This window comes from Callospermophilus lateralis, chromosome 18 (genome assembly GCF_048772815.1).
Source record: "Callospermophilus lateralis isolate mCalLat2 chromosome 18, mCalLat2.hap1, whole genome shotgun sequence".
Taxonomy (NCBI): Eukaryota; Metazoa; Chordata; class Mammalia; order Rodentia; family Sciuridae; genus Callospermophilus; species Callospermophilus lateralis.
In genome coordinates this window covers 15346086-15372568 of record NC_135322.1, presented here as the reverse complement: position 1 = coordinate 15372568, position 26483 = coordinate 15346086, and the positions used below count along the sequence as shown (strand labels likewise).

The 26483-nt window shown below is 52.9% G+C and overlaps 1 protein-coding gene across 2 annotated transcripts; it reads left to right on the top strand.

Annotated features, from left to right (window-relative positions):
• The first annotated feature begins 3237 nt into the window (after positions 1-3237).
• Catsperg (catsper channel auxiliary subunit gamma) lies at positions 3238-26348 on the top strand. Of its 2 annotated transcripts, XM_077105833.1 has the most exons (28): positions 3238-3531; positions 3619-3672; positions 8262-8406; positions 8516-8642; positions 8790-8862; positions 9634-9789; positions 13008-13179; positions 14655-14792; positions 15166-15225; positions 15410-15532; positions 16278-16328; positions 16425-16554; positions 17123-17234; positions 18172-18330; positions 18412-18521; positions 19342-19555; positions 20437-20499; positions 20601-20799; positions 20900-21018; positions 21203-21283; positions 21379-21435; positions 23617-23773; positions 24005-24068; positions 24178-24273; positions 24530-24619; positions 25626-25718; positions 25810-25909; positions 25998-26348. In XM_077105833.1, the coding sequence occupies exons 1-28, from the start codon at positions 3274-3276 to the stop codon at positions 26274-26276; spliced, it is 3480 nt and encodes a 1159-aa protein (XP_076961948.1). In that variant the 5' UTR covers positions 3238-3273; the 3' UTR covers positions 26277-26348. The 2 variants fall into 2 exon arrangements, with proteins under 2 accessions (XP_076961948.1, XP_076961949.1); XM_077105834.1 differs by lacking the exon at positions 15410-15532.
• Positions 26349-26483: the final 135 nt, after the last annotated feature.

The following is a 26483-nucleotide window of genomic DNA, read 5'->3' as shown; positions in this document are numbered from 1 at the left end:
CTTGCCAATCATGGAAATCTCAGGGTGAATTTTGCAAGACTTTCTTCACAAAGTGGCTAGTGTGCAGGTGGAAAGTAAGGATAGGGTTTGGGATATGGGAGAAAGAAACAGGAGACATGGGGATGTCTGATTGGAGGTGAAGTATCTGTGGTCTACGCATGCCCAACCAATTTTCATAGGACATATGTCCAGAAAATGGCAGCATTAGTATGATCTGAAGGTGGAGTTTTCAGGTTCCTGACATCAAAGAAGTCGCTCATTTAACACTTGTGCAGACCCAAGTGAAGATCCATAGTTGAACGTTTACTCTCGCAGGCACTGTGCTTCCCTCTTCAGATGTTATTTTCTTGACTTCCCACAATAATGTTGGTGATGGATGACCATGTACATATTTTGGATGAGACAACGTTTTGTTTTTTAATATTTATTTTCTAGTTTTAGGTGGACACAACATCTTTATTTTACTTTTTTGTGGTGCTGAGGATTGAACCCAGCGCCCCGCACATGCCAGGCGAGCGCGCTACCGCTTGAGCCACATGCCCAGCCCTATGAGACAACCTTAATTAGCAGTTTAATTCATTCCCACAAGATCCCTAAGAGGTCAGATTTTTTTTTTCAGAGGTAGAATTTTTGAGCTGAAGGACATGCATTCAGACTGGTACCAGAACAGTCTCTGGGAGCTATCTGAAGGCATTCCTAGCACAATCTCATTTCCAGCGGCCCTCCGTAGGCCCTCGGTAGGCCACGCACTGTTTTCCCCGGGCGCTTGAGCCCCGCCCACAAGCCCTAGCGTCGGTTAGGAATGCGCGTTACCGTGGTGACAGGGGTGTCACGCAGACTTGTCTCAGGAAAGGCGGAAGTTGGTTGTGGAAGTGCGGGCGGCCATTTTGAGACCGGGCAAACCGGGGCGGGACAGGTGCTGCCAAGCAACGGTTGACCGGTTTTAACCAGGTGACTGGTACCGAGGGACGGGGAGAAGAGGGCGGTGCCATCCCGGTGGGGGGGATGCGGGGGGTGGGGAGGGGCTAAAAACGGGAGGGGAGGGGAGGGGAGGGGGCGGTAAGGCGGGGAAAGGCAGGGGAAGGCGGGGACCGGGCAGAGGAGGGAGAGCGAGAGGCAGGAGAGAGGAGGAGAAAAGGCGGGGCGAAGAGCAGGGCGTGGTTAAGGGAAGAAGCAGGGCGATGAATAGGGGCGGGGCTAGAAGAGGCGGGGCATAGAGCTAGTAGGTGTTAGGAGCATGGAAAAGGCGGGAGGGAAACGGTGGGGGGTGAAGGAGTCGCGGCTCGGGAAGGTGAGGATTGAGAAGTCAGAGCTGGAGTGGAACGAGAGGGAGCAGGCCGAGAAGAGGTCTCGCGGCGAGGGGAAGGCCCGCGGCGCGCTGAGATCCAGGGGCGAGGACAGATCCCGGAGCGAGGAGAGATCCCCAGGCGAGGACAGGTTCCCAGGCGAGAACAGATCCCCGGGCGAGGACAGATCCCGGGCCCAGGGGAAGGCCCGTGGCGAGAAATCCCGTGGCGAAGAGAGATGTCAGGGTGAGGGGAAGGCCAGTGGCGAGGAGAGATCCCGGGGGAAGACCCGTCCTGAGGGGAGATTCCGGGGCCAGAGGAAGGCCCGTGGCGAGAAATCCCGTGGCGAGGAGAGATCCCGGGACGAGAGTAAGGCGGGTGGCGAGCAAAGATCCCACGGCGAGGAGAAATCCCAGGGTGAAGTAAGGGTTTCTAACGAGAAGGGGCGAGGCGAGGAGAAAGTAAGCTGGGATGAGAGACTGGGAGGGGAGGAGCGGGTCTCTAACGGGGCGTGGCGTGGCGAGGAAAGGGAGCGGGGTGCAGAAAGGGGGCGGGGCAAGAGGAAAGGGCGGGGCGAGGAGCAGGCGCGGGAAGAACAGCTCGCCAAAGACCAGGGGAAAGGGAGGGTCGAAAAGCAACGGGTCGAAGAACTGGGTCGATGCAAGGATAAGAAGCCGAGTGAGGAGCAAGCCCTAGGACAGAAACAGGGTCGGGGACAGGGGAAAGGGCGCGGCGTGGTGAAGGCCCGAGAGAAGGACCCGGAGAGAGGGACCAAGGGTAGGTCCCGCTGCCGGAGCAGCGCCCGAGCGAGGAGAAAGGGAAGGCAGGAAAAGAAGGTTGGGGGGCGGACAAGAAATGATGGCAGAGCCAGATGCAGGAACAAGAGTATGATCACAGATTTCAGCAGAACAGGAGAAAACAGGGGGTGTTTGGTCAGAGCGAGGAACAGAAACCGAGACTTGGTGAAGAGCCGGGTCAGAATACTAACAGGCCGAGCAAGAAGCAAGGGCCGAGCAAAGTTACAGGGAGAGATGAGGAGGCGGGACGAAAAGAGGTGCTCTAGTAGTGTCGTGACCAGGAGCAAGAGTAGGGCTGGGACCCGGAGTAAGACCCGAGTTGGGGTCAGGAGCAAGAGCAGGGCTGGGACCTGCAGCAAGAGCGGGGCTAGGGCCAGGAGCAAGAGCGGGGCTAGGGTCAGGAGCAAGAACCGGGAGGGATCCTGGAGCAAGTGCTGGGAGGGAGCCAGGAGGAAGAGGCGGGAGGGATCCCAGAGCAAGTGCCGGGAGGGAGCGAGGAGCAAGAGACGGCAGGGATTCTGGAGCAAGAGCCGGCAGGGATCCTGGAGCAAGAGCCGGCAGGGATCTTGGAGCAAGAGCTGGGAGGGAGACAGGAGCAGGAGCTGGAGCCGGGAGGGAGCCAGGAGCAAGAGCCGGCAGGGATCCTGGAGCAAGTGCTGGGAGAGAGCCAGGAGCAAGAGCCAGCAGGGATCCTGGAGCAAGAGCCGCCAGGGATCCTGGAGCAAGTGCTGGGAGAGAGCCAGGAGCAAGAGCCCGCAGGGATCCTGGAGCAAGTGCTGGGAGAGAGCTAGGAGCAAGACCCGGCAGGGATCCTGGAGCAAGTGCTGGGAGGGATCCAGGAACAAGAGTCCGCAGGGATCCAGAAGCAGGAGCCGGGAGGGATCCAGAAGCAGGAGCAGGGAGGGATCCGGAAGTAGAAGCCCGGAGGGAGCCGGGAGCTGGAGCAGGGGCAGATGCAAGAGCAAGAGCCAGAGGGAAGCTAGTTGCAAGAGCAGGGGCGGAGCCACGAGTAAGAGCAGAGGTGGGGCCCTGAGCAAGACGGGGGTCCGAGCCAGGGGCTGGGTCCAAGCAAAGTGCTGGAGCAGTAGCAGCAGGGCGAGGTCATCGAGGTCAATCCCAAAGTGCTGTCTTTCGCGGGGGTATTGATCCCCGCGTTCTCCAGATTCTAGCTACATGTGCGCTGCCAAACCATGTCCCCTGCCAGCCCTGTGTGGCTAAGAGTCCGAGTCCTGCGGGTGCTGTGGGCACTGCTCGCGGTGCTACTGGGACCGTGGAGGCTGTGGGCAGTCATCTATGATTTCCACGAGTGCACCTGGCATGTTGTCTTGAACAAGTTCCAGAGGGTGGGTGAGAACTTGGAGAGTGACCAATTCGTTCATCAAGAACCGGTGGACACAGTGCGCGGTGTGTTCAACATGTTGGTGGACTCACCCATCGACCGGCGCGAGGTGAGGGATCCAGGATTCAGTGAACCAGAGAGGTCCTGAACCAGTGCTCCACTTGGCTCTGCACATGTCACCTACCTCTCCTTGCAGAGATACCTGGGCTTTCCTTACTACCTGAAAATCAACTACTCCTGCCATGGACAGGTGAGTGAGTGTAGTGGGGGTTGGATGATTTTGTCAGCCTCAATTTCCTCATCCCTAACTTTTTTTTTTTTTTTTTTTTTGGTACTGGAGATTGAACCCAGGGGCTCTTAGCTACTGAGCCCTGTCAGTAGCCCTTTTTATTTTTTAATTTTGAGATGGGGTTTTGCTACTGGGGCCGCCCTCAAACTTTGGATCCTCCTTCCTCAGCCTCTTGAGTCACTGGGATTACAGGTGTGTGCCACCGTGTCAGGCTCTCATCATTTTGACATTTTTTTAATATTTATTTTTTAGGTGTACTTGGACACAATACCTTTATTTTATTTATTTTTATGTGGTGCTGAGGATCGAACCCAGGGCCTTGCACATGCTAGACAAGCGCTCTGCCGCTGAGCCACAACCCTGGCCACTAACATTTTTTTTAATATTTATTTTTTAGTTGTAGGTGGACATAATATCTTTATTATATCTTTATGTGGTGCTGAGGTTTGAACCCAGTACCTCATGAGTGCTAGGCGAGCACTCTACCACTGAGCCACAACCCCAGCCCCCATTTTAACATTTTAATAATGATAATGTCATGCAATCCTGGGACCTTAGGATTCAAGAAGATTATGTAGGTACAGTTCCCAGTGTCCCTTTAAGGACATATCATGTGCTTAAAAGTGAAGTAGAATTTGGGCTGGGATAGTGGCTCAGCAGTAGAGCGCTCCCCTAGCGTTGTGTTGTGTCCATCTACACCTAAAAAATAAATCAATAATTTAAAAAGTGAGGTAGAATGTTATGGTTTTGATTTGCCTCCTCCTTATAACTAATGATGTTGAACATCTGTTCATCTACTTGGCTGGTTGCTTATCTCTTTGGAGAAATGTCTTAAGTTTTTTTTTTTTTTTTTGTAGTTGTAGTTGGACATTATACCTTTATTTTTATGTGGTGCTAAGGATCAAACCCAGTGCCTCTCACATGCTAGGCAAGTGCTCTGCCACTGAGCTACAGCCCCAGCCCGCCCCCCTCTATTCAGGTCTTTTGTTTTTTGTTTGGTTTGGTTTGGTTCAGGGATTGAACCCTGGGTGCTTTTACCACTCAGCTATATTCCCTATCCTTTTTTATTCCTGAGGCAGGCCTCAAACTTTGGATCCTACTGCCTCAGCTTCCTGTGCTGCTGGGATTACAGGCATGGGCCACATGCCTTATTTTTTTGTTTTTTTATACTAGGGTTTGAACCCAGGACCTACCAGATGAACAGATCTACATCAACATCTCAGTCCTTTTTCTAATCTAATTTTGAGATAGGGTCTCTCCAAATTGCCCAGGATAGCCTCATACTTGCCATCCTCCTGCCTCATCCTCCTGGATAGCTAGGATTATGGGATTACAGGTGTTCCATGTGCCCATTTAAATTTTTTTTAAAAAATTATTGAGCTGTAAAAGTTGTTTTTTGTTTTGTTTTGTTTTGTTTTCAGCACTGGGGATTGAACTCAGGGGCGCTTAACCACTGAGCTACCTCCCTATTCCTTTTTTGATTCTTATTTAGAGACAGGGTCTTGCTGAGTTACTTAGGGCCTCATTAAATTGGGGAGGCTGGCTTTGAACTTAGATCCTCCTGCTTCAGCCTTCCAAGCTGTTGGGATAACAGGAATGAGCCACCAGCCCAGCCAATATGAGTTTTCTTCTGTGGTTTGCATTTATGGTATCATAAGGGTTTGCCTAACCAATGGTCATAAAGACTTTCTCCTATGTTTTCTTCTAAGAGATTTTTAGTTTTGGCTCTTACATTTAGGTCTTTGATCCATTTTGAGTTAATTGTGTATAAAGTGTGAGGTAGAAGTCCAGCTTTTACATTTAAATATCCAATTATCCCACCATTGGGTGAAAAGATTATTCTCTCCCTATTGAACTGTCTTGGCACCCTTGCTAAAAATCATTTGGTGGGGCTGGGATTGTGGCTCAGAGGTAGAGAGCTCGTCTAGCATGCGTGAGGCACTGAGTTCGATCCACAGCACCACATAAATATAAAAATAAAGACATTGTGTCCACCTATAACTAATAAATAAATAAATTGGCAATAAATGAAGGAGCTTATTTTTGGACTCAATTTTATTTGGTTGTTTATATGTTATTCATATGCCAGTACCACAAAGTCTTATTATTGTAATTTTGTAATAAGTTTTCAAATTGGGAAGTTGGAGTCATACAACTTTGTTCTTCTTTTTCTACATTGTTTTTATTCAAGTAAGTTTTTGGAGGACAGTGGAGTATTATGGTTCAGAACTGGAGTTTGTACATTTAGGGTTTTTTTAAATTACTTTAAAATATATTTTTTAGTTGTAGATGGACACATACCTTTATTTTATTTGTTTTATTTTTATATGGTGTGAGGGATGGAACCCAGTGCCTCACACATGCTAAACAAGCACCCTACCAATGAGCCCCAACTCTAGCCAGTACATGTGGGTTTGAGTCTGTAATCAACTAGGATTTACTTGAAAAAGTATGGCAGAAAATACAGCATGTTCATTGTTTGGGCTCTGGAGCCAGACTGCCTGGGTTCAAGTCCAGCTCTGCCACATAACAGCTGTGTGATCTGAGTCAAGTTATTTAACCTCTCTGCGTCAAAATTTCCTCATCCTTAATAAGGTAATGTTAATAATCATACCCACTTTTTTTGTGTGTGTGTGGTGCTGGGGATTGAACCCAGGGCCTTGTGCATGCGAGGCAATCACTACCAACTGAGCTATATCACCCAGCCCACTTCTTAATATGATCAAATATATACACTTAGCACAGTACCTGGTTTATAGTAAGGTTCAGTGAATGTTAGCAACTTGTTACTAAGTGTTTTACCCCACGAATCTTTTCTCCTTAGCTACAGAGTGAGGAAATAATACCTCTTTCTGTTCATTCAACACCTACTATGAATGAGCCCCTCTTTTTGTTAGAGATGATACAATGGTATATTAATCTATTTTCTGTTACTATATCAAAATACCTGAAGTTGCGTATTTTTAGAGAAAAGAGGCTTCTTTATTATTTAGCTCACTTCCAAGATCAGCTGGCACCATCTGTTCAGCCTTTGGTGAGGGTCCCCTTGTCTGTGTCACAACATGGCAGAAAAGAGGGAATGGAAATTGCTGTGTGGAGAAAAGGCCAAGCATGTGGGGAACCTGTGTTGTAACAACTCACTCTTGAGAACTAACTCTGGGAGACTAGCGTTAGGTCCCACAGTGACCCCATCACCTTGCACTGGTTCCAGCACCTTCCACCATCACCACAATGAGGGCCAGGCTTTGAGCACGTGAACCTTTAGGGAACACATTTAAACCATGGCAAATGGTCAACAAAATGGTCACGCTTTTCTTGCAGATTCAGACCACCAGGAGAGCAATTCTTGAGTCAAGTACATAAAATAATTTTGTAGAGAAATAAATAAAGTCTCTTGGGCCATGGTGAAGATATGGCTTTGACTCTGAGTGACATGGGGCCTCAAGAAGGCTCTGAGCAAGCCAGGCACAGTGGTGCACCCCTGTGATCCCAGCTCTCGGGAGGCTGAGGTGGGAGGATCACAGGTTCCAGGCCTTATCAACATAGTGAGGCCCTAAGCAACTTAGGGAGACCCTGCCTCTCAATAAAACATAAGGACAAGGGATGTGGCTCAGTGGTTAAGTGCCCCTGGTTTCAATCCCCAACACCAAAAAATAAAAATTACGAAAATAGAAGGCTCTGAGTGGAGGATGTGATCTGACTGGGCTTCCTGGCTCAGGTGGCAGCAGAGAGACGGGGAGGGGCTGTTGCCCTGTCCACGCAGAAGAGGGAAGACAGGACCAGGGTGGTAGCCAGTTGTCCTGACAGGGAGGGGGTCCCTGCCCACCAGCACCTGCTCCCCTGTGCCTGGGAACCTCAAGGCAGGGCCAGGTGCAGGTGTAGGCACAGGATCAAAGGTCCCTGGCTAGGGCTCCCTCAGGATGAAGTTCCTGGCAATGGTGGTCACACCGAGTCCTTCCCCCTTGTCCTCCTCCCCAGCCCAAGGGAGGCCTCTGTCCGGGAACTGCTGGGCACATGGCTGTTGCTCACACCTAACACTTCTCTGTCCCTCATGCCACCCACCCTCGAAGCCTTGTCTGACCCTCAGTACAGCCAGGATCCTGGCACATCTGGGAGATTGTCCCCAGATGCACCTCACCCCATTCCTCAGTCCCTTTCCAATGGCCCTACCAATGCTCACCTTCAGACCCCGGGCCCAGTGCCTGGCTGTGCTCTCCCAGAGAGTGAGCAGGGGCCTAAGGGAAGGTGGCAGTCCCCTGATGGGGGCTGGGTGCCCTGAGGTCAGGGGAGGCTGCTGGGAATCCCTCTGCCATGCTCATTCCACTTTGCCTTGCCCGCTGCCCTCCCCAGTTCCTGCACGCACCTTCTGTCCTGACCCACCTCCTCCAGGAAGACCTCCAGCCCTGTTTGCTGACCTTCCCATGGTGCAGAGCCTGCCCTCCCCACCCTGCCCAGGAATATGGGCCACTAAAGGGGGCTTAAGGCAGGGGGGACCCAGAGGGCCCAGAAACTGTCTTAAGGATCTGCCTATGGGGCCATCTCTCCCTCAGCACTCCGAGGACCTGGTCCGCAGTGGCCACCTGATGGGGCTGAAGCCCCTAGTGCTGGTCACCTTCCAGGCCCCCGTCAACTTCTACCGCTGGAAGATAGAGCAGCTGCAGATCCAGATGGAGGCAGCCCCCTTCCGCAGCAAAGGTGGGCCCCCTGGCCTGGGAGAGGGAGCGGCAGGGCACTCCCCGGATGTTCTGGGGCCTGGAGGGACATCCTGGGAGATGCCAGTACCTCTGCCCACTTGTGCCAGCAGAACCATGCATGGCGACGGAGGTGTGTGTCATGAGCTGGTACACACCCATGCCCATCAAGAACGGCAGTGTGGTCATGCGCGTGGATGTCAGCAGCAACGGCCTCGGGCCCATCATTCCCAGTAAAAGGTGCCTCTGCCCCAGGCCTGGGTGGTGATGGGGGGGAACATTCTGGGGGGAATCCCTAATCCCCATCCCCAAGGAGCCAGGGAAGGTGGCTGTAGCTGTTGGGTGAGCTCTGAACCAGCCCTCCCCGTGCCCTGCCCCTGATGCTAGGTTCCACGTGAACATCAATGGCTTCCTGAAGATGGGGGCAGACAACAGAATCCAGTTCACAGTGGGAGATGAGGTGAGGGGTCCTGCAGGCAGCAGGAAAGGTGGAAAGCTTGGGTTTCAGACAACCGAACTGGGCCTTGGCCAGGCGCCCTGCTTCCTCCCAAACAAGAGGACTCACACCAGGCCTGGAGCAGGGTTCTCCTAAGTGCACCAGAGCCTTACATCTTCGCGGGGAGCCTGGGGGGTCCTCTCACATACTCATTTCAATGTGAGGTTTAGAAGGGAGGGGACCATTTGCCCTCTCAGCGTGTACACACGGAAGGAGATTTAAAACTGAGCCTGCCTGCTGCTCCATCTGAATCACTGTGCATTTGTTCACTCAGCATGCACTGCCTGAATGTCACTGTGACACCAAACAGCATGACACCTCCATTCCATTGAAGATTAAAAGATGGTAAACCAACCGCTCTGGAGGGAAACCAAACAGGCTGAGGGGAATGGGTCTATTTGGGACGAGAGTGCCATGTTTAATAGACCGATGAAAGAAGGCCTCATTGAGAAGGTTGACATTTGAGTAGAGACTTGGAGGAGGCGAGGAGAGGGGTCACATGGATACTGGTACAAGGTCATCTCATACAGGGGGAATAGACTGTGCAAAGGCCCTGAGGTGGCAATGTGTCTGGTATATTTGAGAAGCACAGAGGAGGCCGATGGGCAGGAAGAGAGTGAGGGAGGGGGGAAGTGGTGGGGAATAAGGTCAGGGCAAGGACTGTGGCTTTTCCCTGAATGCGTCAGAGCCATGGGGCAGGAGTTCTGAGTATCCCTCCTGTCCCTCCCCTGGCAGCTCTTTGATATAAAGCCCAGATACTTCGTGAATGTCTCGTCGAGACCCCTGTGGTACAATGTGGACCAGTCACCTGTTCTAATCCTGGGTGGCATTCCCAACGAGAAGGCCCTCCTCATGACCAGCACCAACTTCAGGGAATTCTCTCTTGTGGAAGTGAGTGGTACAGGGGGGACAGTGGGCTGGGGTCCCTTGAAAGGAGCTGGGCCTCAGCCCCTGAATGAGGGGGCCTGGGCCTGCAGACGGGACCCCAAAGACACCAGTCCCTACCAGATAGCAACTGCAGACAGGCGACCCAGTTGAAATTCTAGTCCTGCCACTTCCTCGCTAACCCTTGAGCAACCCGGCCTTCAGATTCCCATCTGTAAAATGGGGAAAAATATTTATATTTATTTTTATTTTATAAAATCATTGTGAAGGTAAGTTAATAGCATCCATCATGAGTGGCATCCATGTGCCCTAGTGCCTTCTACACTCAGGAAAATTCAGAATGGACATACATGTGGCCCTGAGGGTTCAAATTAGGAGTCACAAGCCTGCATTGTCCCAGGATGGGGAAGAAGCATCTGAAGTCAGGTTCTTGGGTTGAGTGGCAGAAACATGTCCGTATGAGTGAGTAACAGCCACCTGCATGAGCCCAGGTTGGTTCATGCAGAAAAATGGATCCAGTGGTTCACGTAAGCAAAATCCCATTCCATCAGTGACAGCATCACGTCCAGCCCAAGGAGGCTGGATGCCACATGCCGAACCCAATTACCAAAGAGTGCGGGAAAATGGAAATAACCACCTGCCAAAAGTGGAGAGGAGGCTGGGCATGGGCCTGTGCCTGGAGTCCCACCCACGCGGAGGCAGGAGGGTCGCTTGAGCCCAGGAATTTGAGCTTAGCCTGAGCAACACAGTGAGATCCTGCCTCAAAATAAAAGATCGAGAAGGAAACTTATAAGTTCATGTAATTGAAGAATTCGGGAGGGCTGGGGTTGTGGCTTAGCGGTAGAGCGCTCGCCTAGCACCTGCCAGGCCCTGGGTTCGATCCTCAGCACCACATGAAAATAAGTAAATAAAGTTATTGTGTCCAACTACAACTAAAATAAGTAAATAAAGAAATAAAATATTAAAAAAGAAATTCAGGACTTCTGGCTTAGCCCAACCCAGGATTTTTAACAATGCCACCACCCAGCCTGGGTTTCTCTCTCTACGTCTTGGACCTGGTTCCTCTGTCTTGACTTCTTGCTCAAAATAGTTCTACCCTCTGGCACTGAAGGCTGAGGGGCCCTGTCTTCCCAGGACCACATCCAGTGGGAAAGATCTTTTCCTACATCCCTCAAGCTCCATCCCCCTGGCTCAGGCATCTGCCTGCTTCCCCGAGGCAGGGGAACCCAACATAGTGCTTATTAAATTAAACGAGTCAGAGCCGGGTGCCATGGCGCAGACCTGCAATCCCAACAGGTCCGGAGGCTGAGGTAGGAGGATTGCAAGTTCAAAGCCAGCCTCAGCAAATTAGTGAGGCCCTAAGCAACTCAGTGAGACCCTGTCTCTAGGTAAAATACAAAAAAGGGCTGGGGAGGTGGCTCAGTGGTTCAGTGCCCCTAGGTTCAATTTCTGGTACCCCCCCCAAATTAAATGAGTCAGAACCCTCAAGCTTTGCTCAAACAAAAAAATTCAGCTGAGCCTCAGCTTTCCTTTTGTGCATAGATGTGGGAGAACAAGGAAGTGCAATGAGTATCCAGTTTCACAAAGGAAATGTCTAAGTATTTCTTCCAGAAAACAGAGCCATCAATTTGAATATTATTAACAGGACTACACATTACCATGGCAACTCATCAGTCAAAACTTTTTTTTTTTTTTTAGTTGTAGATAGCACAATATATTTATTTATTTTTATGTGGTGCTGAGGATCGAACCCAGGGCCTCACATCTGCAAGGCGAGCGCTCTACCACTGAGCCCCAGTCCAGCCCCAGTCACAAACATTTTATGCAGAAAATAGTGTCGCCATGACCTCGGCGGTTTGAGCAAGACTTTTTGGAAGTAAATTCTCAAGGTCTTTTTTCTGATGTTAAATAGGACGAGAAAGCAAGAAATTAATATTTTTTCCTTGACTTGATGAAATTTCAGCAGCACAGCCTAGAATTTTGCTTTGATTTATACTTTTTTTTTGAAAAAAAAATAGTAGAAAATTCCTTTTTTAGTGAAAAATTTCAATCAGATGCACCAAAGGAGAGAGAATGGGACATGAACCAGCCTTAATAATTATCAACCTTTTGCCCTTTTTTCTGAAACATTTATTATTATTACTATCATCATCATCATCATATTATTATTATTATTATTATTATTATCATCATCATTATTATTTTGGTACCAGGGATTGAACCCAGGGGCACTCTCCCATTGAGCCACATCCATCTCTTTTTATTTTTTGAGACAGGGTCTCAGTCAGTTGCTTAGGGTCTTGCTAAGTTGCTGAGGCTGGCCTCAAACTTGCAATCCTCCTGCCTCAGCCTTTTGAGTCACTGGGATCACAGGTGTGCTCCACCACACCTGGCTTTCCTCTTTTCTCTGTTTTTATTTTTGTAGTTTGGGGATCAAACCCGGGTTTACACCCCAGCCACATTTTTTGAAGCCAGGGGCGGTCTCCCACTGAGCCACATCCATCTCTTTGTTTATTTTTCATTTTAGACAGGGTCTTGCTAAGTAGCCCACACTGGCCTGGAACTTGCAGTTCACCTGCCTCAGCCTCCTGAGCCACCAGGGTTAGAGGCCTGCGCCACCACACCCAGCTTCATTTATTCTTAGTTGCCTCCCTGAGGTCTCTATTACCATTCAGTCATGTGAAGGGTTCAGCATATGGGGGGGGACATTTCAGTCTGCATTAGTCCATGTGGCCTGAAGCTGGACACCAGCTCTGGAAATTTAGTCTAAATTTAGATTAATTTAGATTCAGTCTCATAGAATCTAAGAACCCTCCACTGTCCCGCTGTTAATGACATTGTCGTTAGTAATTGGCCACTGGATCAGGTAGTGTTGACCTACAGCCACGTGTGTTCTGGGCAGACGGGGGTGTGAGCCTGGATGCTCTATATCCACGTAGACACAGCCCTGACTGCAGTGAGGGGCGCAGGGACACTGAGTGCCTTGAGCATGCTGCACTCCGGGGCACCTGACGTGCACACTGGCTCAGGTCTCTGACCTCTGCTTTCTGGCCCATGTTGGAGACATTTGGCCACCAAGGCGCCGCTGCAGGCTGAGCAGGGAGTGCACCCTGGGCGGCTGCTTGTGTCCATGCCAAGCAGTTAGAGCAAGAACTACCCCCCCAAGCAGGACATGGGGCTGAGGCCCAGGTCACCTGCTCACCCCAGCCTCTGCTCCCCTGCAGTTGAGCATTGACAGCTGCTGGGTAGGCTCCTTCTACTGTCCCCAGGCTGACTTCTCAGCCACCATCTACGACGCCATCTCCACGGAGAGCACGCTCTTCATTCGGCAGAACCAGCTGATCTACTACTACACGGGCACCTACACCACCCTGTACGACAGCAGCCACAGCAGCGGTGAGGGACCGGGCAGCGGCCACACCCAGGTCCTTGGCACCTCAGGCCAGGGGACCCACCATTAGAGTTGCAGGGAGGGACAGTGAGGTCATCCATGGGGACACCTGGGACTGAGATTTCCGTGGGTGGGTGGGGGAGGGCCCCGCCACTGTGTTGAAACATCACCAGCCTGAAGGAAGGTCCTTTACTTGGCCATGTGACATGCGGACCTTCCTGAGAATTGTGAGCCACTGCAGGAGGAGGGGGCGGGAGAGGGAGCCTGAGAGCCACGTGTGCCCTGAGCAGAGTGGCAGGAAGACGCATCTAGAGAGACGCAGGAAAGACGGAAAGGTGGAGGCAAGGAGGGCGTGGGAGCCAGAGGCTGCAGAGCAGGACCAGGGGGAGAACCAGCAGAGGGAGGAGACTTTTGGTTCCGCCTCATCTTTTAGAGAATACTAAAGCCCCCCAGTTTTTTTAGTCCCCCCCACAACCAAAAGAGAGGTGTCAATTATGACATTATAGAAAAAGGCACTGTAATGTATATCATGCTGGTTAATACGTGTCCCCCACATCCTTGTTTCCTTTTTAGGGGCCTTTTTTGGGGGTATTGGGGATTGAACCCAGGGGTACTTGACCACTGAGCCACATCCCCAGCCCTATTTTGTATTTTATTTAGAGACAGGGTCTCACTGAGCTGCTTAGGGCCTCCCTGTTGCTGAGGCTGGCTTTGAACTCATTTCCCAGCCTCCCAAGCTGCCACTATGCCTGGCTTAGGGTCCTTTTTTTTTTTTTTTTTTTTTTTGCACCAAGGATTGAAGCCAGGAGTACTTAACTACCAACCTACATTCTTAGCTCTTCATTTTTTATTCAGAGTTAGGATCTCGCTAAGTTGCTGAGGCTGGCCTCTATATTGTAATCCTCCTGACTCAGCCACCTGAGGCCCTGGGGTTACAGGTGTACACCACTGCACCCAGTTCTTAGGGTCCTTTGACAGTGGGAGGAAACAAATTAAAATAATCTTAAGCCAAAGAAAATGGGTGTGTATTGGCTTACGTAGCTGATGGTTTGTTGGTTTCAGGAACAGTTGGATCCAGGGGCTTGTTACTGCCAGCCAGTCTCTTCTTGTGGAGGCCATGGTGATCCTAGCAGTTGTCTACTTTCATGTTCCTCAGTGATCCCAGGGAAGAATATCTCTTGGTTACAAGGTGGAATAGTCTGATTTTTCCCACCTTGGTCACATACCCAGTTCAGAACCAATTGCTCTCGCCAGGACAGTCCAAGAGAGAGTTCTCCTCAATCTGGACTTGAGGGGTAGAGGACAAGCAAGGGAGGTTTTCCCAAAGGCAACTGGTGCAACTGCCAAGGGCCCCCCAACACCACACTGAACAGGTATCCCAGCCAGATAACAGGTCTCCCCAGACCAGCAGAATGAGGATGGGGGTCCCAGGCACCAGGTACAGCCGCCTGGGCCTGAGACCTCATGCTTGTACCCCTAGACAAATGGGTTCGTGTCCTGGCCAGCGAGTGTATCAAGAGGCTGTGCCCCGTGTATTTCAGTAGCAATGGTTCTGACCACGTAATAGCCCTGACCACTGGCAAGAATGAGGGCTATCTCCACTTCGGGACCATCACAGGTAAGGCTGAGGCCTCTGGAAGCCCGAGAGACCTCCTGGGGCCCTCTCACCTCAGGCCCTTGTTACTCACCGTGTCCCCTCAGGACGGGTTCCAGGCTGTGTGTGTGTTTGTCCCTCTATGTATGTGTGTGTGCGTGTGGCAAGGGGGGTTGGTTATGCATTTGTACAGATAAGGTTTGGTCAATCCCACCACCTGATGGAGCCATGTTCTGATAGACCACTTGTGAGGGCCAGAGGGTGAGGCCTGCTCCCTGGAATCCAAGGGTAGGGGGCAGAAGCAGTGGAGACAGCAGGGGGACTTGGTTTGGTGAGGTGCCAGGTGGAACTGGTGGAACCAGAAGGGCCTGTGTGTGGCCCCGACCTTCTTCCACAGATGGCCTGGTGTCTTTTGAGTTGCTGCCCAGGAATCAGACCACGTGCAAAAGGATGTTCGGTATTCATCTCTCTGATGGGCCAGTGGCAGGAGGGCAGGGCCTGAGGCTGTGGGAGAGGAAGGAAGGGTAGGAGGGGTCACGGAAAGGACAGGCAATGTCTTGGGGATGGGTGGAGCGTTATGTGGAGGGACATGGCATCGCAGAAATGGAGCTGCCCCAGTGGGACTCTCCCCTCCCCCCCAGTTGACAGATGCTCCATAACCTGGGCCATCTTCATCCCGGGGCAGAACATTCTGATGATGCTGGTGGAGACCCAGTATGATGATTCAGATCAGAAATATCACCAGCTGGCCAGCTACGACCTGAGTACCAGGGTGATGGGCTGGGGGAGAGGGGTGGCGAGGATCTGGAGCCCAGATTGTGGATTGCATGCCCCTCCCAAGGGATCAAATGCCCCCCCACACACAGAAAGGCAGTGTTGCTAGATAAGTCTGCAGTGGAGAGCAGAGTAGAGACTGAGTGGGCTGAAGACACTCAGAGTAAGCCAGTGTGGCTGGAATAGGGGAGCAGACAGGGACCCAGACTGGAGAGGTAAGCAGAAGCCAGATCTGAAAGGCCTCTTGCTCCACAAGAAGATTTGAGTAATCTCAGCAGTTCGGGAGGCTGAGGCTGGAGGATTGCAAGGTCAAAACCAGCCTCAGCAACTTAGCAAGGCCCTAAGCAACTCAGGGAGACCCTGTCTCTAAATAAAATGTAAAAAAGGACTGGGGATATGACTCAGTGGTTAAGAACCCCTGGGTTCAATCCCCAGTATGGAAAAAAAAAAAAAAAAAAAAGATTTGACTTGATTTTACCGGCAGTAAGAACAGGGCTACCAAATATAGTTGTATAGGCTGTGCACTGCAAAATCCCCACCCACAAGCCCTGCACCCTAACAGAACTGTATCCTTTCAGAGGCAGGACCCTTTTATAGTTCAGGTTAAGAAATTCAGGCCCAAGTGGGAAGCCAATGGGAAGGATTTTCTGAGGAGTTGGGAAGTTGATGGTTTGCTTCACTTCAGGTTTTGGAAGCTCGGCCTCTCAGATTTTACTGTATTTTCCCCACCTATAGTCACTGAGGAGATGACCACCCTCTATACCGTACCACTGTTCATCCCTGATGGTAGGAGGGGAAAGCAGGGGTGACTTCCAGGGAGGGGTGGCCAGAGGGGCCCCGGCGACCCCACTCTCTGCTGTCCTCTTTCTCTGCTTTGCTCAGCACGGGGCTTAGAGTTCCTGATGATCCTCGGGACAGAGTCTTACACTAACACTCCCATGGTCCCCAAGGGCTTGTCCTTTAACTTGTACAACAACCTGCTATTCATCTGGGGCAACTTCCTCCTGCAGAGGTAGGCCCCGTCATCCCCGGGCCCGTCACCCCCCCCCCCCCCCCCCCCCGTGTGGCCCAGACATGCCCTCCCTGCTCAGTCTTACTAAGGGGAGGGCTCTTTCTGAAGTCACCAAGCCTTCAAAGGAGGCCAAATGCAGACATGGTCAGGATGGGGATGGGCAGAGCTGGGTGTGTATGTGTGTGTGTGTGGTCAAGGTGTCTGATGCCTGCTAGCCAAGCACTTTGTCTCTAAGCTACAACCGCAACCCTGGGAGCCCTTTTTTAAAATGAAATCTTATGGAAAGACCCAATGTATGTGAGCAATAGCAAATTATTTTCTGGGGACACTTTAGAACTCTTCCCATCTACCCACCCGGAGGAGATTGGGAGATGGAGAATTTGAGGGCAGAAGGTTACCTTGGGGATATGAGGTAGGGACAGAAGTTAGAATTCCAGGCTCCCTTTTTACTTGTGGAGAAATGGAGTCCGTGGGGGCTATGTTGTATCAGACGTGGAACAGGGGAAGCAGGTATCCAGGACACCCAGCTGTCACGGTGCCCTGAGTTCCCCATGTCTATCCCCTGCAGCTACAACGCAGAAAACTTCATCTACCTGGCGGACTTCCCCAAAGAGTCATCTATCAAGTACATGGTCAATTCATTTCAAGGGGATGTAGCTATTGTCACGGAGACTGAAGAGGTGGGCTGCTTTGCCCCTCTCTCTGCTCCCTCTCTGCCCACCCCCAAACCCTCCGCCCTCGGGGAACCTCAGGAAAGACAGGAGAAGCTCCATCTATAACTGGGAATCCTAGAACTTATACACACGTTGGTGTTTGGGGTACTGGGGGTTGGCAAGGGCTCCCCCGCTGACTCACATCTCTAGTCGTAGACCCTGGAACTTAAACTAGGAATCTTCTAAAGTCACACAGAAGAGTGAAAGACCCGCGCAATGACCTCATTTCCAGGGGAGGCCACTGTATTCCACGGTGTAGTTGTTCGTTCCATAAATACTAAGCACTTAACTGACTAGTATTAGGGACACAATGGTGACCAGGTCAGCCCTGGGACCTGTCCTCAGAGGATCACTGTTCACTGGGGAATACAGGTCTGTACCCAGACAGTGACAACTCAGTGTGGTCAGGGGGGAAATAGCACCAGAGAGCCTGACCTCATCTGGTGTGCGTACCAGGGAGGGTTTCTTGGAGGGGATCCCCCAGCCGAAGCTCAGGAAGGGGAGATCTGGAATCAGATGTGTGTAGAGCAGCGTCCATCAGTGTAGAAATGGGAAACTGAGGTCCAGGGACTGGTGAGACCCTGGAAGCTGCCAAGAGTGAGAAGGCAGGAACCCTGTCTTTAAGGGGCATACGTATTAGGAATGCTTCAGTTGCAAGTAAAAGAAACTCAAGTAGGCCGAAACAGTGAAAAACAGGGTCATGGCAGGTGGGGGGTGGGCTGCACACAGGGGCTCAGCCTCCAAAAGTTGAGAGATGGCACTACAGAGAAGGTACTGTGGGCTCCTCTGGTCCCTGTCACCTGGAAGTGAGCTCCAAGCCTTACTCCTCATACACTGGCCAGAGGGAGAGATAGGGCAGGAAGTCCCTGTGGCCTGCACACACACCTCGCTGGTGGACCCTCAGATCTGGTACCTCCTGGAGGGCACCTACCACCTGTACAGGATCTTCCCATCCCACGGCTGGGACATCCACGTCAGCCTGCAGGTGATGAAGCAGTCCTCCTTGTATGCCTCCAAGGAGACCATGGTCACCCTCTTCTATGAAGAGAACAAGCTGTACCAGGTGCCAGCAGGCCTTTTGTGGGGGTGCGGGGGGGGGGGACGGGGGGCTGACGCCAGTTGCTTGACCACCTTGTCTCCGCAGCTGGTATACCTTACACATGGCAAGCAGGACCACCTGGTCAAGAGGCTGGTGCCCATGGAGAAGCTGCTGATGTACGAGCAGCACAAGCAGATCCACACGGTGCGCGATGGGTGAGAAGGCCTGGACCACACCGCGGGCTGAGAGCGCCCATCCCGGGGTGGGACTGAAGCCATCCCAGTGATGACCCTGGGCTGCGATGGGGGAGCCATGGTACAGATACCTGGAAGCTCAAAGGAGGAGCAGGACCCAGCCTGGGGGGAGGTGCACGGAGGAAGGCTTCAGAAGGAGACGAATGGGCTGTGTGACCTGAAAGCTGAGGAGGAATTAGCCAGGTGACAGGTGGAGAAGGGTGCTCCATGGGGCCGGGGGAGACAACCATCAAAGGCCTGAGGAGGAAAGAGGTTTGGGTGTTCAAGAACCCAGATAAAGTCCTGGCCAGAAAGAGCACAGTAGGGATATGGGGGTGGTGGGAGGGGCGGAGACAAGGGGAGCCTGGTGTTCTTAGAAACTTCATCTTGAAGGTCTTGGGGAGCCATGGCTGGGACTCAGTGGTGGGATGCAGAGCCAGATTTTACCACGTTTCCTAATGATCCTTCTAGTCACCTGCAGAGGGTGGGTCCTGGGAACCCAGGGAGGCGGCTGGAGGTGGGAGGGGGGTGGGGTAGGGCTATGTGGGCGGGGCTCAGGAGGCAACGGGAGTGCTATAAACAGAAGGTCTACTGTCAGACAAGTGGAACTAACCACAGAGAACCGTAGAGGGGAAGGGGCTTTGGTCTGAGGGATGAAGGGACAGCCAAGGGTCCGGAGGCCTCTGGGTGAGAGGAACTGAAGCCGAGGAGAAGGTCGGGGCTGGATTAGATCTGGGGAGGCTCCTGGGACGCTGAGAGTGGAAGAGTCAGCTGTTCCCCCCCCCACCCCACTGCTGCCCAGGAGTCATCCGACGCTCTCCTTCAGCAACTTATGCCCGTTCGAGGCGATGCGCCTGGGGAACCTGCCGAACCCGCAGGCCTACACGCGCCAGGAGCGCTACCTGGCTCGGCCCCCGATGGTCCTGAATCCCTCGGGCTTCCACAGCGAGAATTCCCTCGCGGTCTATCAAGGTCTCGTCTACTACCTGCTCCGGTTGCACTCCAAGTACCACAAGGTGGGCGCCTCAACAGGGCACTAAGACCCCACCGAGGGGAACCGGCCTAGAGGCGGGGCCTGTACAACGGAGCGCAGTCGGATAGGTGTCCGAGGTCCCGGATAGGTGTCCGAGGCCCGGACGGAGCGCAGTTGGATAGGTGTCCGAGGTCCGGGATAGGTGTCCGAGGTCCGGGATAGGTGTCCGAGGTCCGGGATAGGTGTCCGAGGTCCGGGATAGGTGTCCGAGGTCCGGCCCGGGGGGCGGGGCGGCCCGGGGGGCGGGGCGGCCCGGGGGGCGGGGCGGCCCGGGGGGCGGGGCGGCCCGGGGGGCGGGGCGGCCCGGGGGGCGGGGCGGCCCGGGGGGCGGGGCGGCCCGGGGGGCGGGGCGGCCCGGGGGGCGGGGCGGCCCGGGGGGCGGGGCGGCCCGGGGGGCGGGGCGGCCCGGGGGGCGGGGCGGCCCGGGGGGCGGGGCGGCCCGGGGGGCGGGGCGGCCCGGGGGGCGGGGCGGCCCGGGGGGCGGGGCGGCCCGGGGGGCGGGGCGGCCCGGGGGGCGGGGCGGCCCGGGGGGCGGGGCGGCCCGGGGGGCGGGGCGGCCCGGGGGGCGGGGCGGCCCGGGGGGCGGGGCGGCCCGGGGGGCGGGGCGGCCCGGGGGGCGGGGCGGCCCGGGGGGCGGGGCGGCCCGGGGGGCGGGGCGGCCCGGGGGGCGGGGCGGCCCGGGGGGCGGGTCCTCGCAGAGTGGTTTGGGAAGTGTGGAAGTTGAATGGAAAGCCAGATTTGGGACCAGGGGTGCATATCTTCTGCTATGGGATGGAACCGGGACTGGGAAGGAGTCTGCCGCTGCCACTGGGCTAGGGACTGTCTCTGTTCCCACCCCTTCACGGTGTACCGCGGTCCCTGCAGCCTTACGCGGACCCGGTGCACGATCCCACCTGGCGCTGGTGGAAAAACAAGAAACAGGACGAGGTAAGTGGAGAGGGTTGGGAGTGGGAGGGGACAGCGCCCAGACACCCCTGACCAGACCCCCTCGCTGACGCTGATTTCGCGGGGCTCATCTTGTCCGCCAGGATTACTACTTTTACCTGGCGAGCAACTGGCTGAGCGCGGGTGGCGTGCACATCGACATGGGTAGTTATGAAAAGATCTACGACCTCAAGTCCCACTACCGGCTGCCCGAGCGCATTTTCCTGGACAAGGGCGGCGAATATCACTTCTCCATCTTCCTGACCGTACGGGGGTACTCTTTCGAGATGGGCACTGATGTCGGTGTGTAAGCCAAAGTGAAGGCCGAGGGGCAGGGCGAGGGCTGCTTGAGTGTGCTTCTTCGGGAGGTGCCGGCCTGAACTCCTCCTTCTGTCCCTGGCAGGCAGCGCCTTTAAGGTGCAGAGCAAGGTGTCGGTGGGCGTGGTGCTGGCTGACCCCAGCTGCACGGAATCCTTGATTAAGCAGAAGGTTCTCGTTAAACGCAACTCGGTCGTATTCTTGGTGAGGCCTGGCGAGGAGTCTTGGTACGAAGGTGGACGCCGAGTTAATGGGGTGGCGCTAGTCCCCCCCCCCCCCCCCCGTGGAAAATGATGCCCCGTTGTCGTTGTCCTATTAGAACCGTCTCTGGATCTCGGGCAGGCCTGTCTATTCTTTATTTCTGCCTGTTCCTTTCCCATCATCCCAGGTTACTCTCAGGGATAAAAGCCTTTGCTATGACCAGGGCATTAGTGGACATCACCTCATGAAGACTTCCATGATGGTCAAGGTGCGGTCCAAGATCGGAAGGGAGAGAGGGGACATGGGATGAGGGGAATGACAGGGCCCATGGGTACCATCATCATCGCCGGCTCCTACCCACAGGTGGTGGGTGCTTCAGGATTCTGCTTCCAGGACACACACCTTGGGCCTCGCTTGCAAGTATTGGAGCTTGGGGTACTGGGCCCCGTGGTGGGAGAGAAGGGGCTGTGTCGGGTCTCAACAGGGCTGATCCCAGTGCTTGTCCTAGAATCCCATGAATGCGTTTGTAGCTCCACCCTTTCTCACTGGTTTTCATCGTTCACACACTCACCATGCCCTCCTTTCCTCATCCACGTTTCAGAAAGTAAAAGGCGTGTGTCCTTTCAGATTCTTTTCTGCAAAGAGAAATAAAGTGTCCCAGAGGCAGGGCTTCTTTTTTCAAGTTGGCACAAAGGCAGCAGCGGCTTGGCCTTTCTTTCACACGTGCCTCTACTTCTGCCCACTCACGTGTTCTGTGTTGACTCCTTTGGATTCTTGGTTCTTCACTAGTTTGCACAAGCAGTATCCCCTTTGTACACAGGCAAAACCTAAGGCTCAGAGAGGTGCAGACATCTATTCTGAGTAACTCAGGAGGCTATAGAGGAGGGAGCTGACCCAGAGTTCTTATTCTCTCCAACTTCCCTGATCCACTCACCAGCAGACAGATGCTGGGGCTCCTCCCTTCTGACTTGCAATGACCCCAGAAGTAAAAAGTCCAATTATAATATCCCCAGGGTCCTTGGGTTACATGAGATTTCATGTGTTAAACTAAAGGAGCAAGTGTGGCTGAATCCGGGGGGGAACAAAGAGGAAGATGGAGAAAGAAGAGGTCACAGCAGAATGGAGGTCCAATTGTCTGGGCCCTGGGGGATGAGTTGGCTCCACAGGGGTGGGGACTCTGAGCAGATGAGGGAATCAGGTGTTCACAGGATCCATCAGGTTGCTTGTCATGTAAGGGACAGATGGAGGAGGGGAAAACAGAAGCAGGGAGACCAGGTTGGACAAAATAAGGGTGGGGGTAAAGGAGTTGAAGATTTGGAGGAAACAAAGGGTGAGTTCTGGATTTTTTTTTTCTTTGTTGTGATGTTGGGATGGAACCTGGGGTCTCATGTGTCTTAAGTATGTGCTGTAGCACTAAGCTACATCCCTAAGTCTCTGGATCTGTTCGAAAGGCAAGAAACAGCAGGATGTTTTCATGGACTGGATGTAGGTGTGAAAGAGAGGATGAGGCCAAGGCTTTCAGCCTGAACAGCTGGAAGGGATGGAGGTGCAATTTACCAAGATGTGTTCTGGACACATTGAGTGTCAGATGTGCCCATTAGGCCTCCCAGAGTGAGTGAGCTTATATGTGTAAAGTCTTTGGCCCAGGCCTAGAATGGAAAATGCTCACTCTATGGCCACCAGCCCCTCTTCCCAGCCACTGTCAAGCTGAGGCCACAGTCCCTGGATAACTGGGTCCCTTTGACAATTGGGTGAAACTCCTACACCATCGCTCCAAAAGGGCCCAAGGATTCTTCATTCTGAAGATAGTGTCATTGGTGTTCCCTGACCCTGACCCCGACCCCCATCATAGACTCTACTTCCATCATTTAATGACTCTTTTGCAGGTTTGTAATTGGAGAATTCAAACTCAAGTTCAGACCTATAATATGTGACTAAAAGTTTGACGCTCCATGGGTGTTAGGTGTCAATTGGTTTACACATCATATACTAAAGGTTTCTGGATCACTCTATTCTAATTCCAGTTCTATCATTTAACAGCTGCGCTATTTAGGTAATAGATAAGTTGGTTGATTTTTCTGTGCCTCACTTTTGCCATCTCTAAAACAGGATTATTCAAAGTCTACCATGCAGGGCTGTGTGAGGCTTAAGGGACTTTGATCATGTAAAGCTCTTAGAGCATCACTGAGGGGCTTCTTCGTAGGAAGAGCTACATAAGCTATTAAAAATATTGTTTCCTGTGGTGGTCAGGCCTGTAATCCCAGCCATTCGGGAGTTTGAGGCGGGAGGATGGCAAGTTCCAGGCCAGCCTCAGCAATTTAGCAAGGCCCTAATCAATTTAGCGAGAACCTATCTCAAAATTAAAAAAAAAAAAAAAAAAAAAAAAAAAGGTTGGAGATGTGGTTCAGTGGTTAAGTACCCCTGGGTTCAATCCCCCATAACCCCCCCCCAAAAAAAAAGGAGTGAAGATTGTTTCAATAATAATAAGGAACGTCACTGTGGAGTGAGCCAGGCAGAGTGGTGGTGTGTATCAAAGGGATGCTGTGCTCCCTGTCCCACCCAGTCTGGCTGTCCCCAGCACGAGGTTTCTCTTCTACTCAGGGCAACCTGATGGTGCCAGTGTTTATCGGCTGTCCCCCAGGCAAGCGCCTGGCCTTCGACATCACCTACACTCTGAAGTACATGCGCCAGCAGAACAAACATTACTTCGACTGCATGCACGTGGACCCCGAGATGCCCTGCTTTCTCTACCGCGACAGTGTGTCTGGTCCCTTCTTTCCATAGTTCACTGCCCGCTTGCTCCACGGCTCCGCCCTGCCCTCCCTCCCTCCCTCCGGCCCTCCTCCCCACCATCCACCAACCCACCCCCTTCCTTTGTGCTGACCCTCCTCCCCCTTTGTCTCTCCTACCGCTCCTCTCACTCCTCCATCCACTCCTCGGACCAAGCTAATTCCTTCTCTTCTTGGTCCCAACCCCTCTGACTCCACAGTGTTCTACCCCTTCTTCTTGATTCAAGATTTGGTAACGGGAGACTCTGGCAAATTTAAGGGAAGGTAAAAGTGAGACCGGCCTGCGGGGGCGGGCGGGGGGATCCGGAGGTTGGCAGCGCGGGATGAAGTACCTAGGACCCCAAGCTGGTGCTTACTCCTCTGCTCTCGGCAGCTACGTGCTGAAGATAGTGGGAGGCGGGCCCTCGCTGGACAGTATGGTAGACTACAACGAGGAGGAAATCTACCGCTACAACAGCCCGCTGGACAAGTAATCCCTCTGGGGCCCGCCCACAATCAGTCGTCCTGCCCCTGCAGCCCTGGAGCCAAGCAGGATTCACCCTTGCCTTAAGCCCAACCCACTCTTCCCCTAAGACCACGCCCACACACTAAACCACGCCCACAAATCAAACCACGCCCAAACAGCAGCTAAGCCCCACCCAGGTCCCGCCCCCGAGCACAAGGTTGGCCTCTGTACTGACAGAGGCCATGATCCACCCAAGCTAAAATTACACCTTCCTGCACAGAACAGGTAGCAGAATCTGGACCACAAAGACCTCAGAGACCACCCACGATATGGCCTTCTACATCATGTCTTATGAGAGATCCGGCATCGAGTGAGTGAGCAACACCCCCTTGACCCCGAACCTGCCCATCAGGCGTGCCATCCCTTATGCCTCTGAGAGGCTGCTAGAGCCTGCAACCAGGGGACTGCCTTTGTGTTCCTCAAGGGAGGTGGGGGACACTGACCTTGTGGAGTGGGACCCTCTGGAATGCTGGGTCCTCCTGTTCTTTCTTCAGTTCTCAGATCAGATGCCCTTTCAAGGAGGAGGACTTCTCCCACTGTTTCAGTTTGGGACAGTCGCCTCTTCTTGGCCCCCACTAACTCCCCACAACTGGTCACCTGCCTATGCCTCCCCACCCCATCCCTAAGCCCCTTGAGCTGCCACTGTCTTGTGTGGGGTCTATCTCCCTTTACATGATCACATCCTGAATATAGACTTTGCATAGTATTTTCTGAATGAATGAATGAACACATGAATAATTCATGTAGGCATTTATTGACAGTTAAAGGGAGGTGTGAATGAATGAATCGAACAATGGGGGAGCAAATTAGCATATAGGGGTCAATAACTACTTTAGAGGCAATAAAATGCAGAAAATGCTGCCAGGAGTAAATGAATTGCAAAGAATGAACAAGCGAATCAATAGGGTTGCACCTCCTCAGGGTTCAGCTTGTTTACTGAATCAGGGGGAGATAAGTGAAAAAAGGTGGGACTTTGTAACTAGTAAGTGTTCAAGACATACTTGTGGATGAAGGAGTGAAGGCAGCAAGGGGTGAATGAGGAGATAGCACGTAATGGGTACCTGACCCCAGAATCCAGATGAATGCATGGTAAAAGAAAGAGCAGATGGAGGCGTGAAGGCTGCAGGAGATGAGTGAATAAATTAGCAGCCCACAGCATGGCGGGCGTTGGGCAGCTTCGCTGGATGGATGGATAAAGGAATCGATGAGAGAAGGCTGCACCAAGCATGCTCACCCAATCCCCTGTGGGGTGTAGGAAGGAATCAGGTCTTGGCACCCATGGTTGGCAGCACAAGTGCTTTAATTTGGGCTCCCAGGTGGCTGTGTTTGGAGAACTCCCCATGCTATGACATGACCCCCCAAGGCATCATCGCCCCTGAATTCTTCTTCAAGGTGCTAGTGAGTAACAGGTGAGCCCGCCGTGTGTGGTTCAGATGGGGGTGAGAGTATCCTGTGGGGTGCTTGATTACTTCCTGAGTCTTGGATTCCATCTTCCACCAGAGGTGTGGACAACAGCACCTACTGCAACTACCAGCTCATCTTCCTGCTGCACATCCATGGTCTCCCGCTCAGTGCTAAGCGGGCCCTCTTCATTGTCATTGTGAGTGGTGGTCTGGGAGCTGCCCTGCTGGTTGGACAGGGGGTCCAGTCCACAGGCTGCACATCCAAACCTGTTGTGTGGCCTACAGGTGTCGGCCAGTGTGCTTGTGGGCATGGTGATCCTCTACATCCTCTTCTGCCTCCTATGGCCCTACGCGGTGAACGCCTGCAACCATCTCCGCTGGAGGATCAATAACATCATTGCCTCGGAATCCTACTACACCTATGCCACCTCTTCCAGAGCCTTTAGCGTATCATCTCAGTCAAGTTTTGGGCCTCTCTCCCAGGTCCCCTCCGTAGATGACTTCAAGGTCCAAGATCAAAAGCACAAGGCTGATTTGGAGCCAGCCGAGAAAAAGAAACCATAGACCTGAGTCTACTACCCGCCCCAACCCTCACCTCCTTTAGCTCTCTCTTTAGAAATGCAGCCTGTCACCTGCCCCTGCTTTTGTTTCAGTTTTGCTTGAATGTTTACTTCTTTAATTTAGACTCAAATAAACCCTCATTTCAGGACCATCCATGAGTCCTCACAGAGGTTTATATTCAGTTGATTTGTTCCAGTATAGCTGCTCAGA

What these genes read in the sequence shown, in the direction of transcription:
- Catsperg (XM_077105833.1), top strand. Translation starts at nt 3,274, where the DNA reads ATGTCCCCTGCCAGCCCTGTGTGGCTAAGAGTCCGAGTCCTGCGGGTG. An exon ending in CGACAGCAGCCACAGCAGCG is followed by an intron (nt 13,180 to 14,654) that starts GTGAGGGACCGG and finishes TTGTACCCCTAG; the next exon opens with ACAAATGGGTTCGTGTCCTG. An exon ending in CCACTTCGGGACCATCACAG is followed by an intron (nt 14,793 to 15,165) that starts GTAAGGCTGAGG and finishes CTTCTTCCACAG; the next exon opens with ATGGCCTGGTGTCTTTTGAG.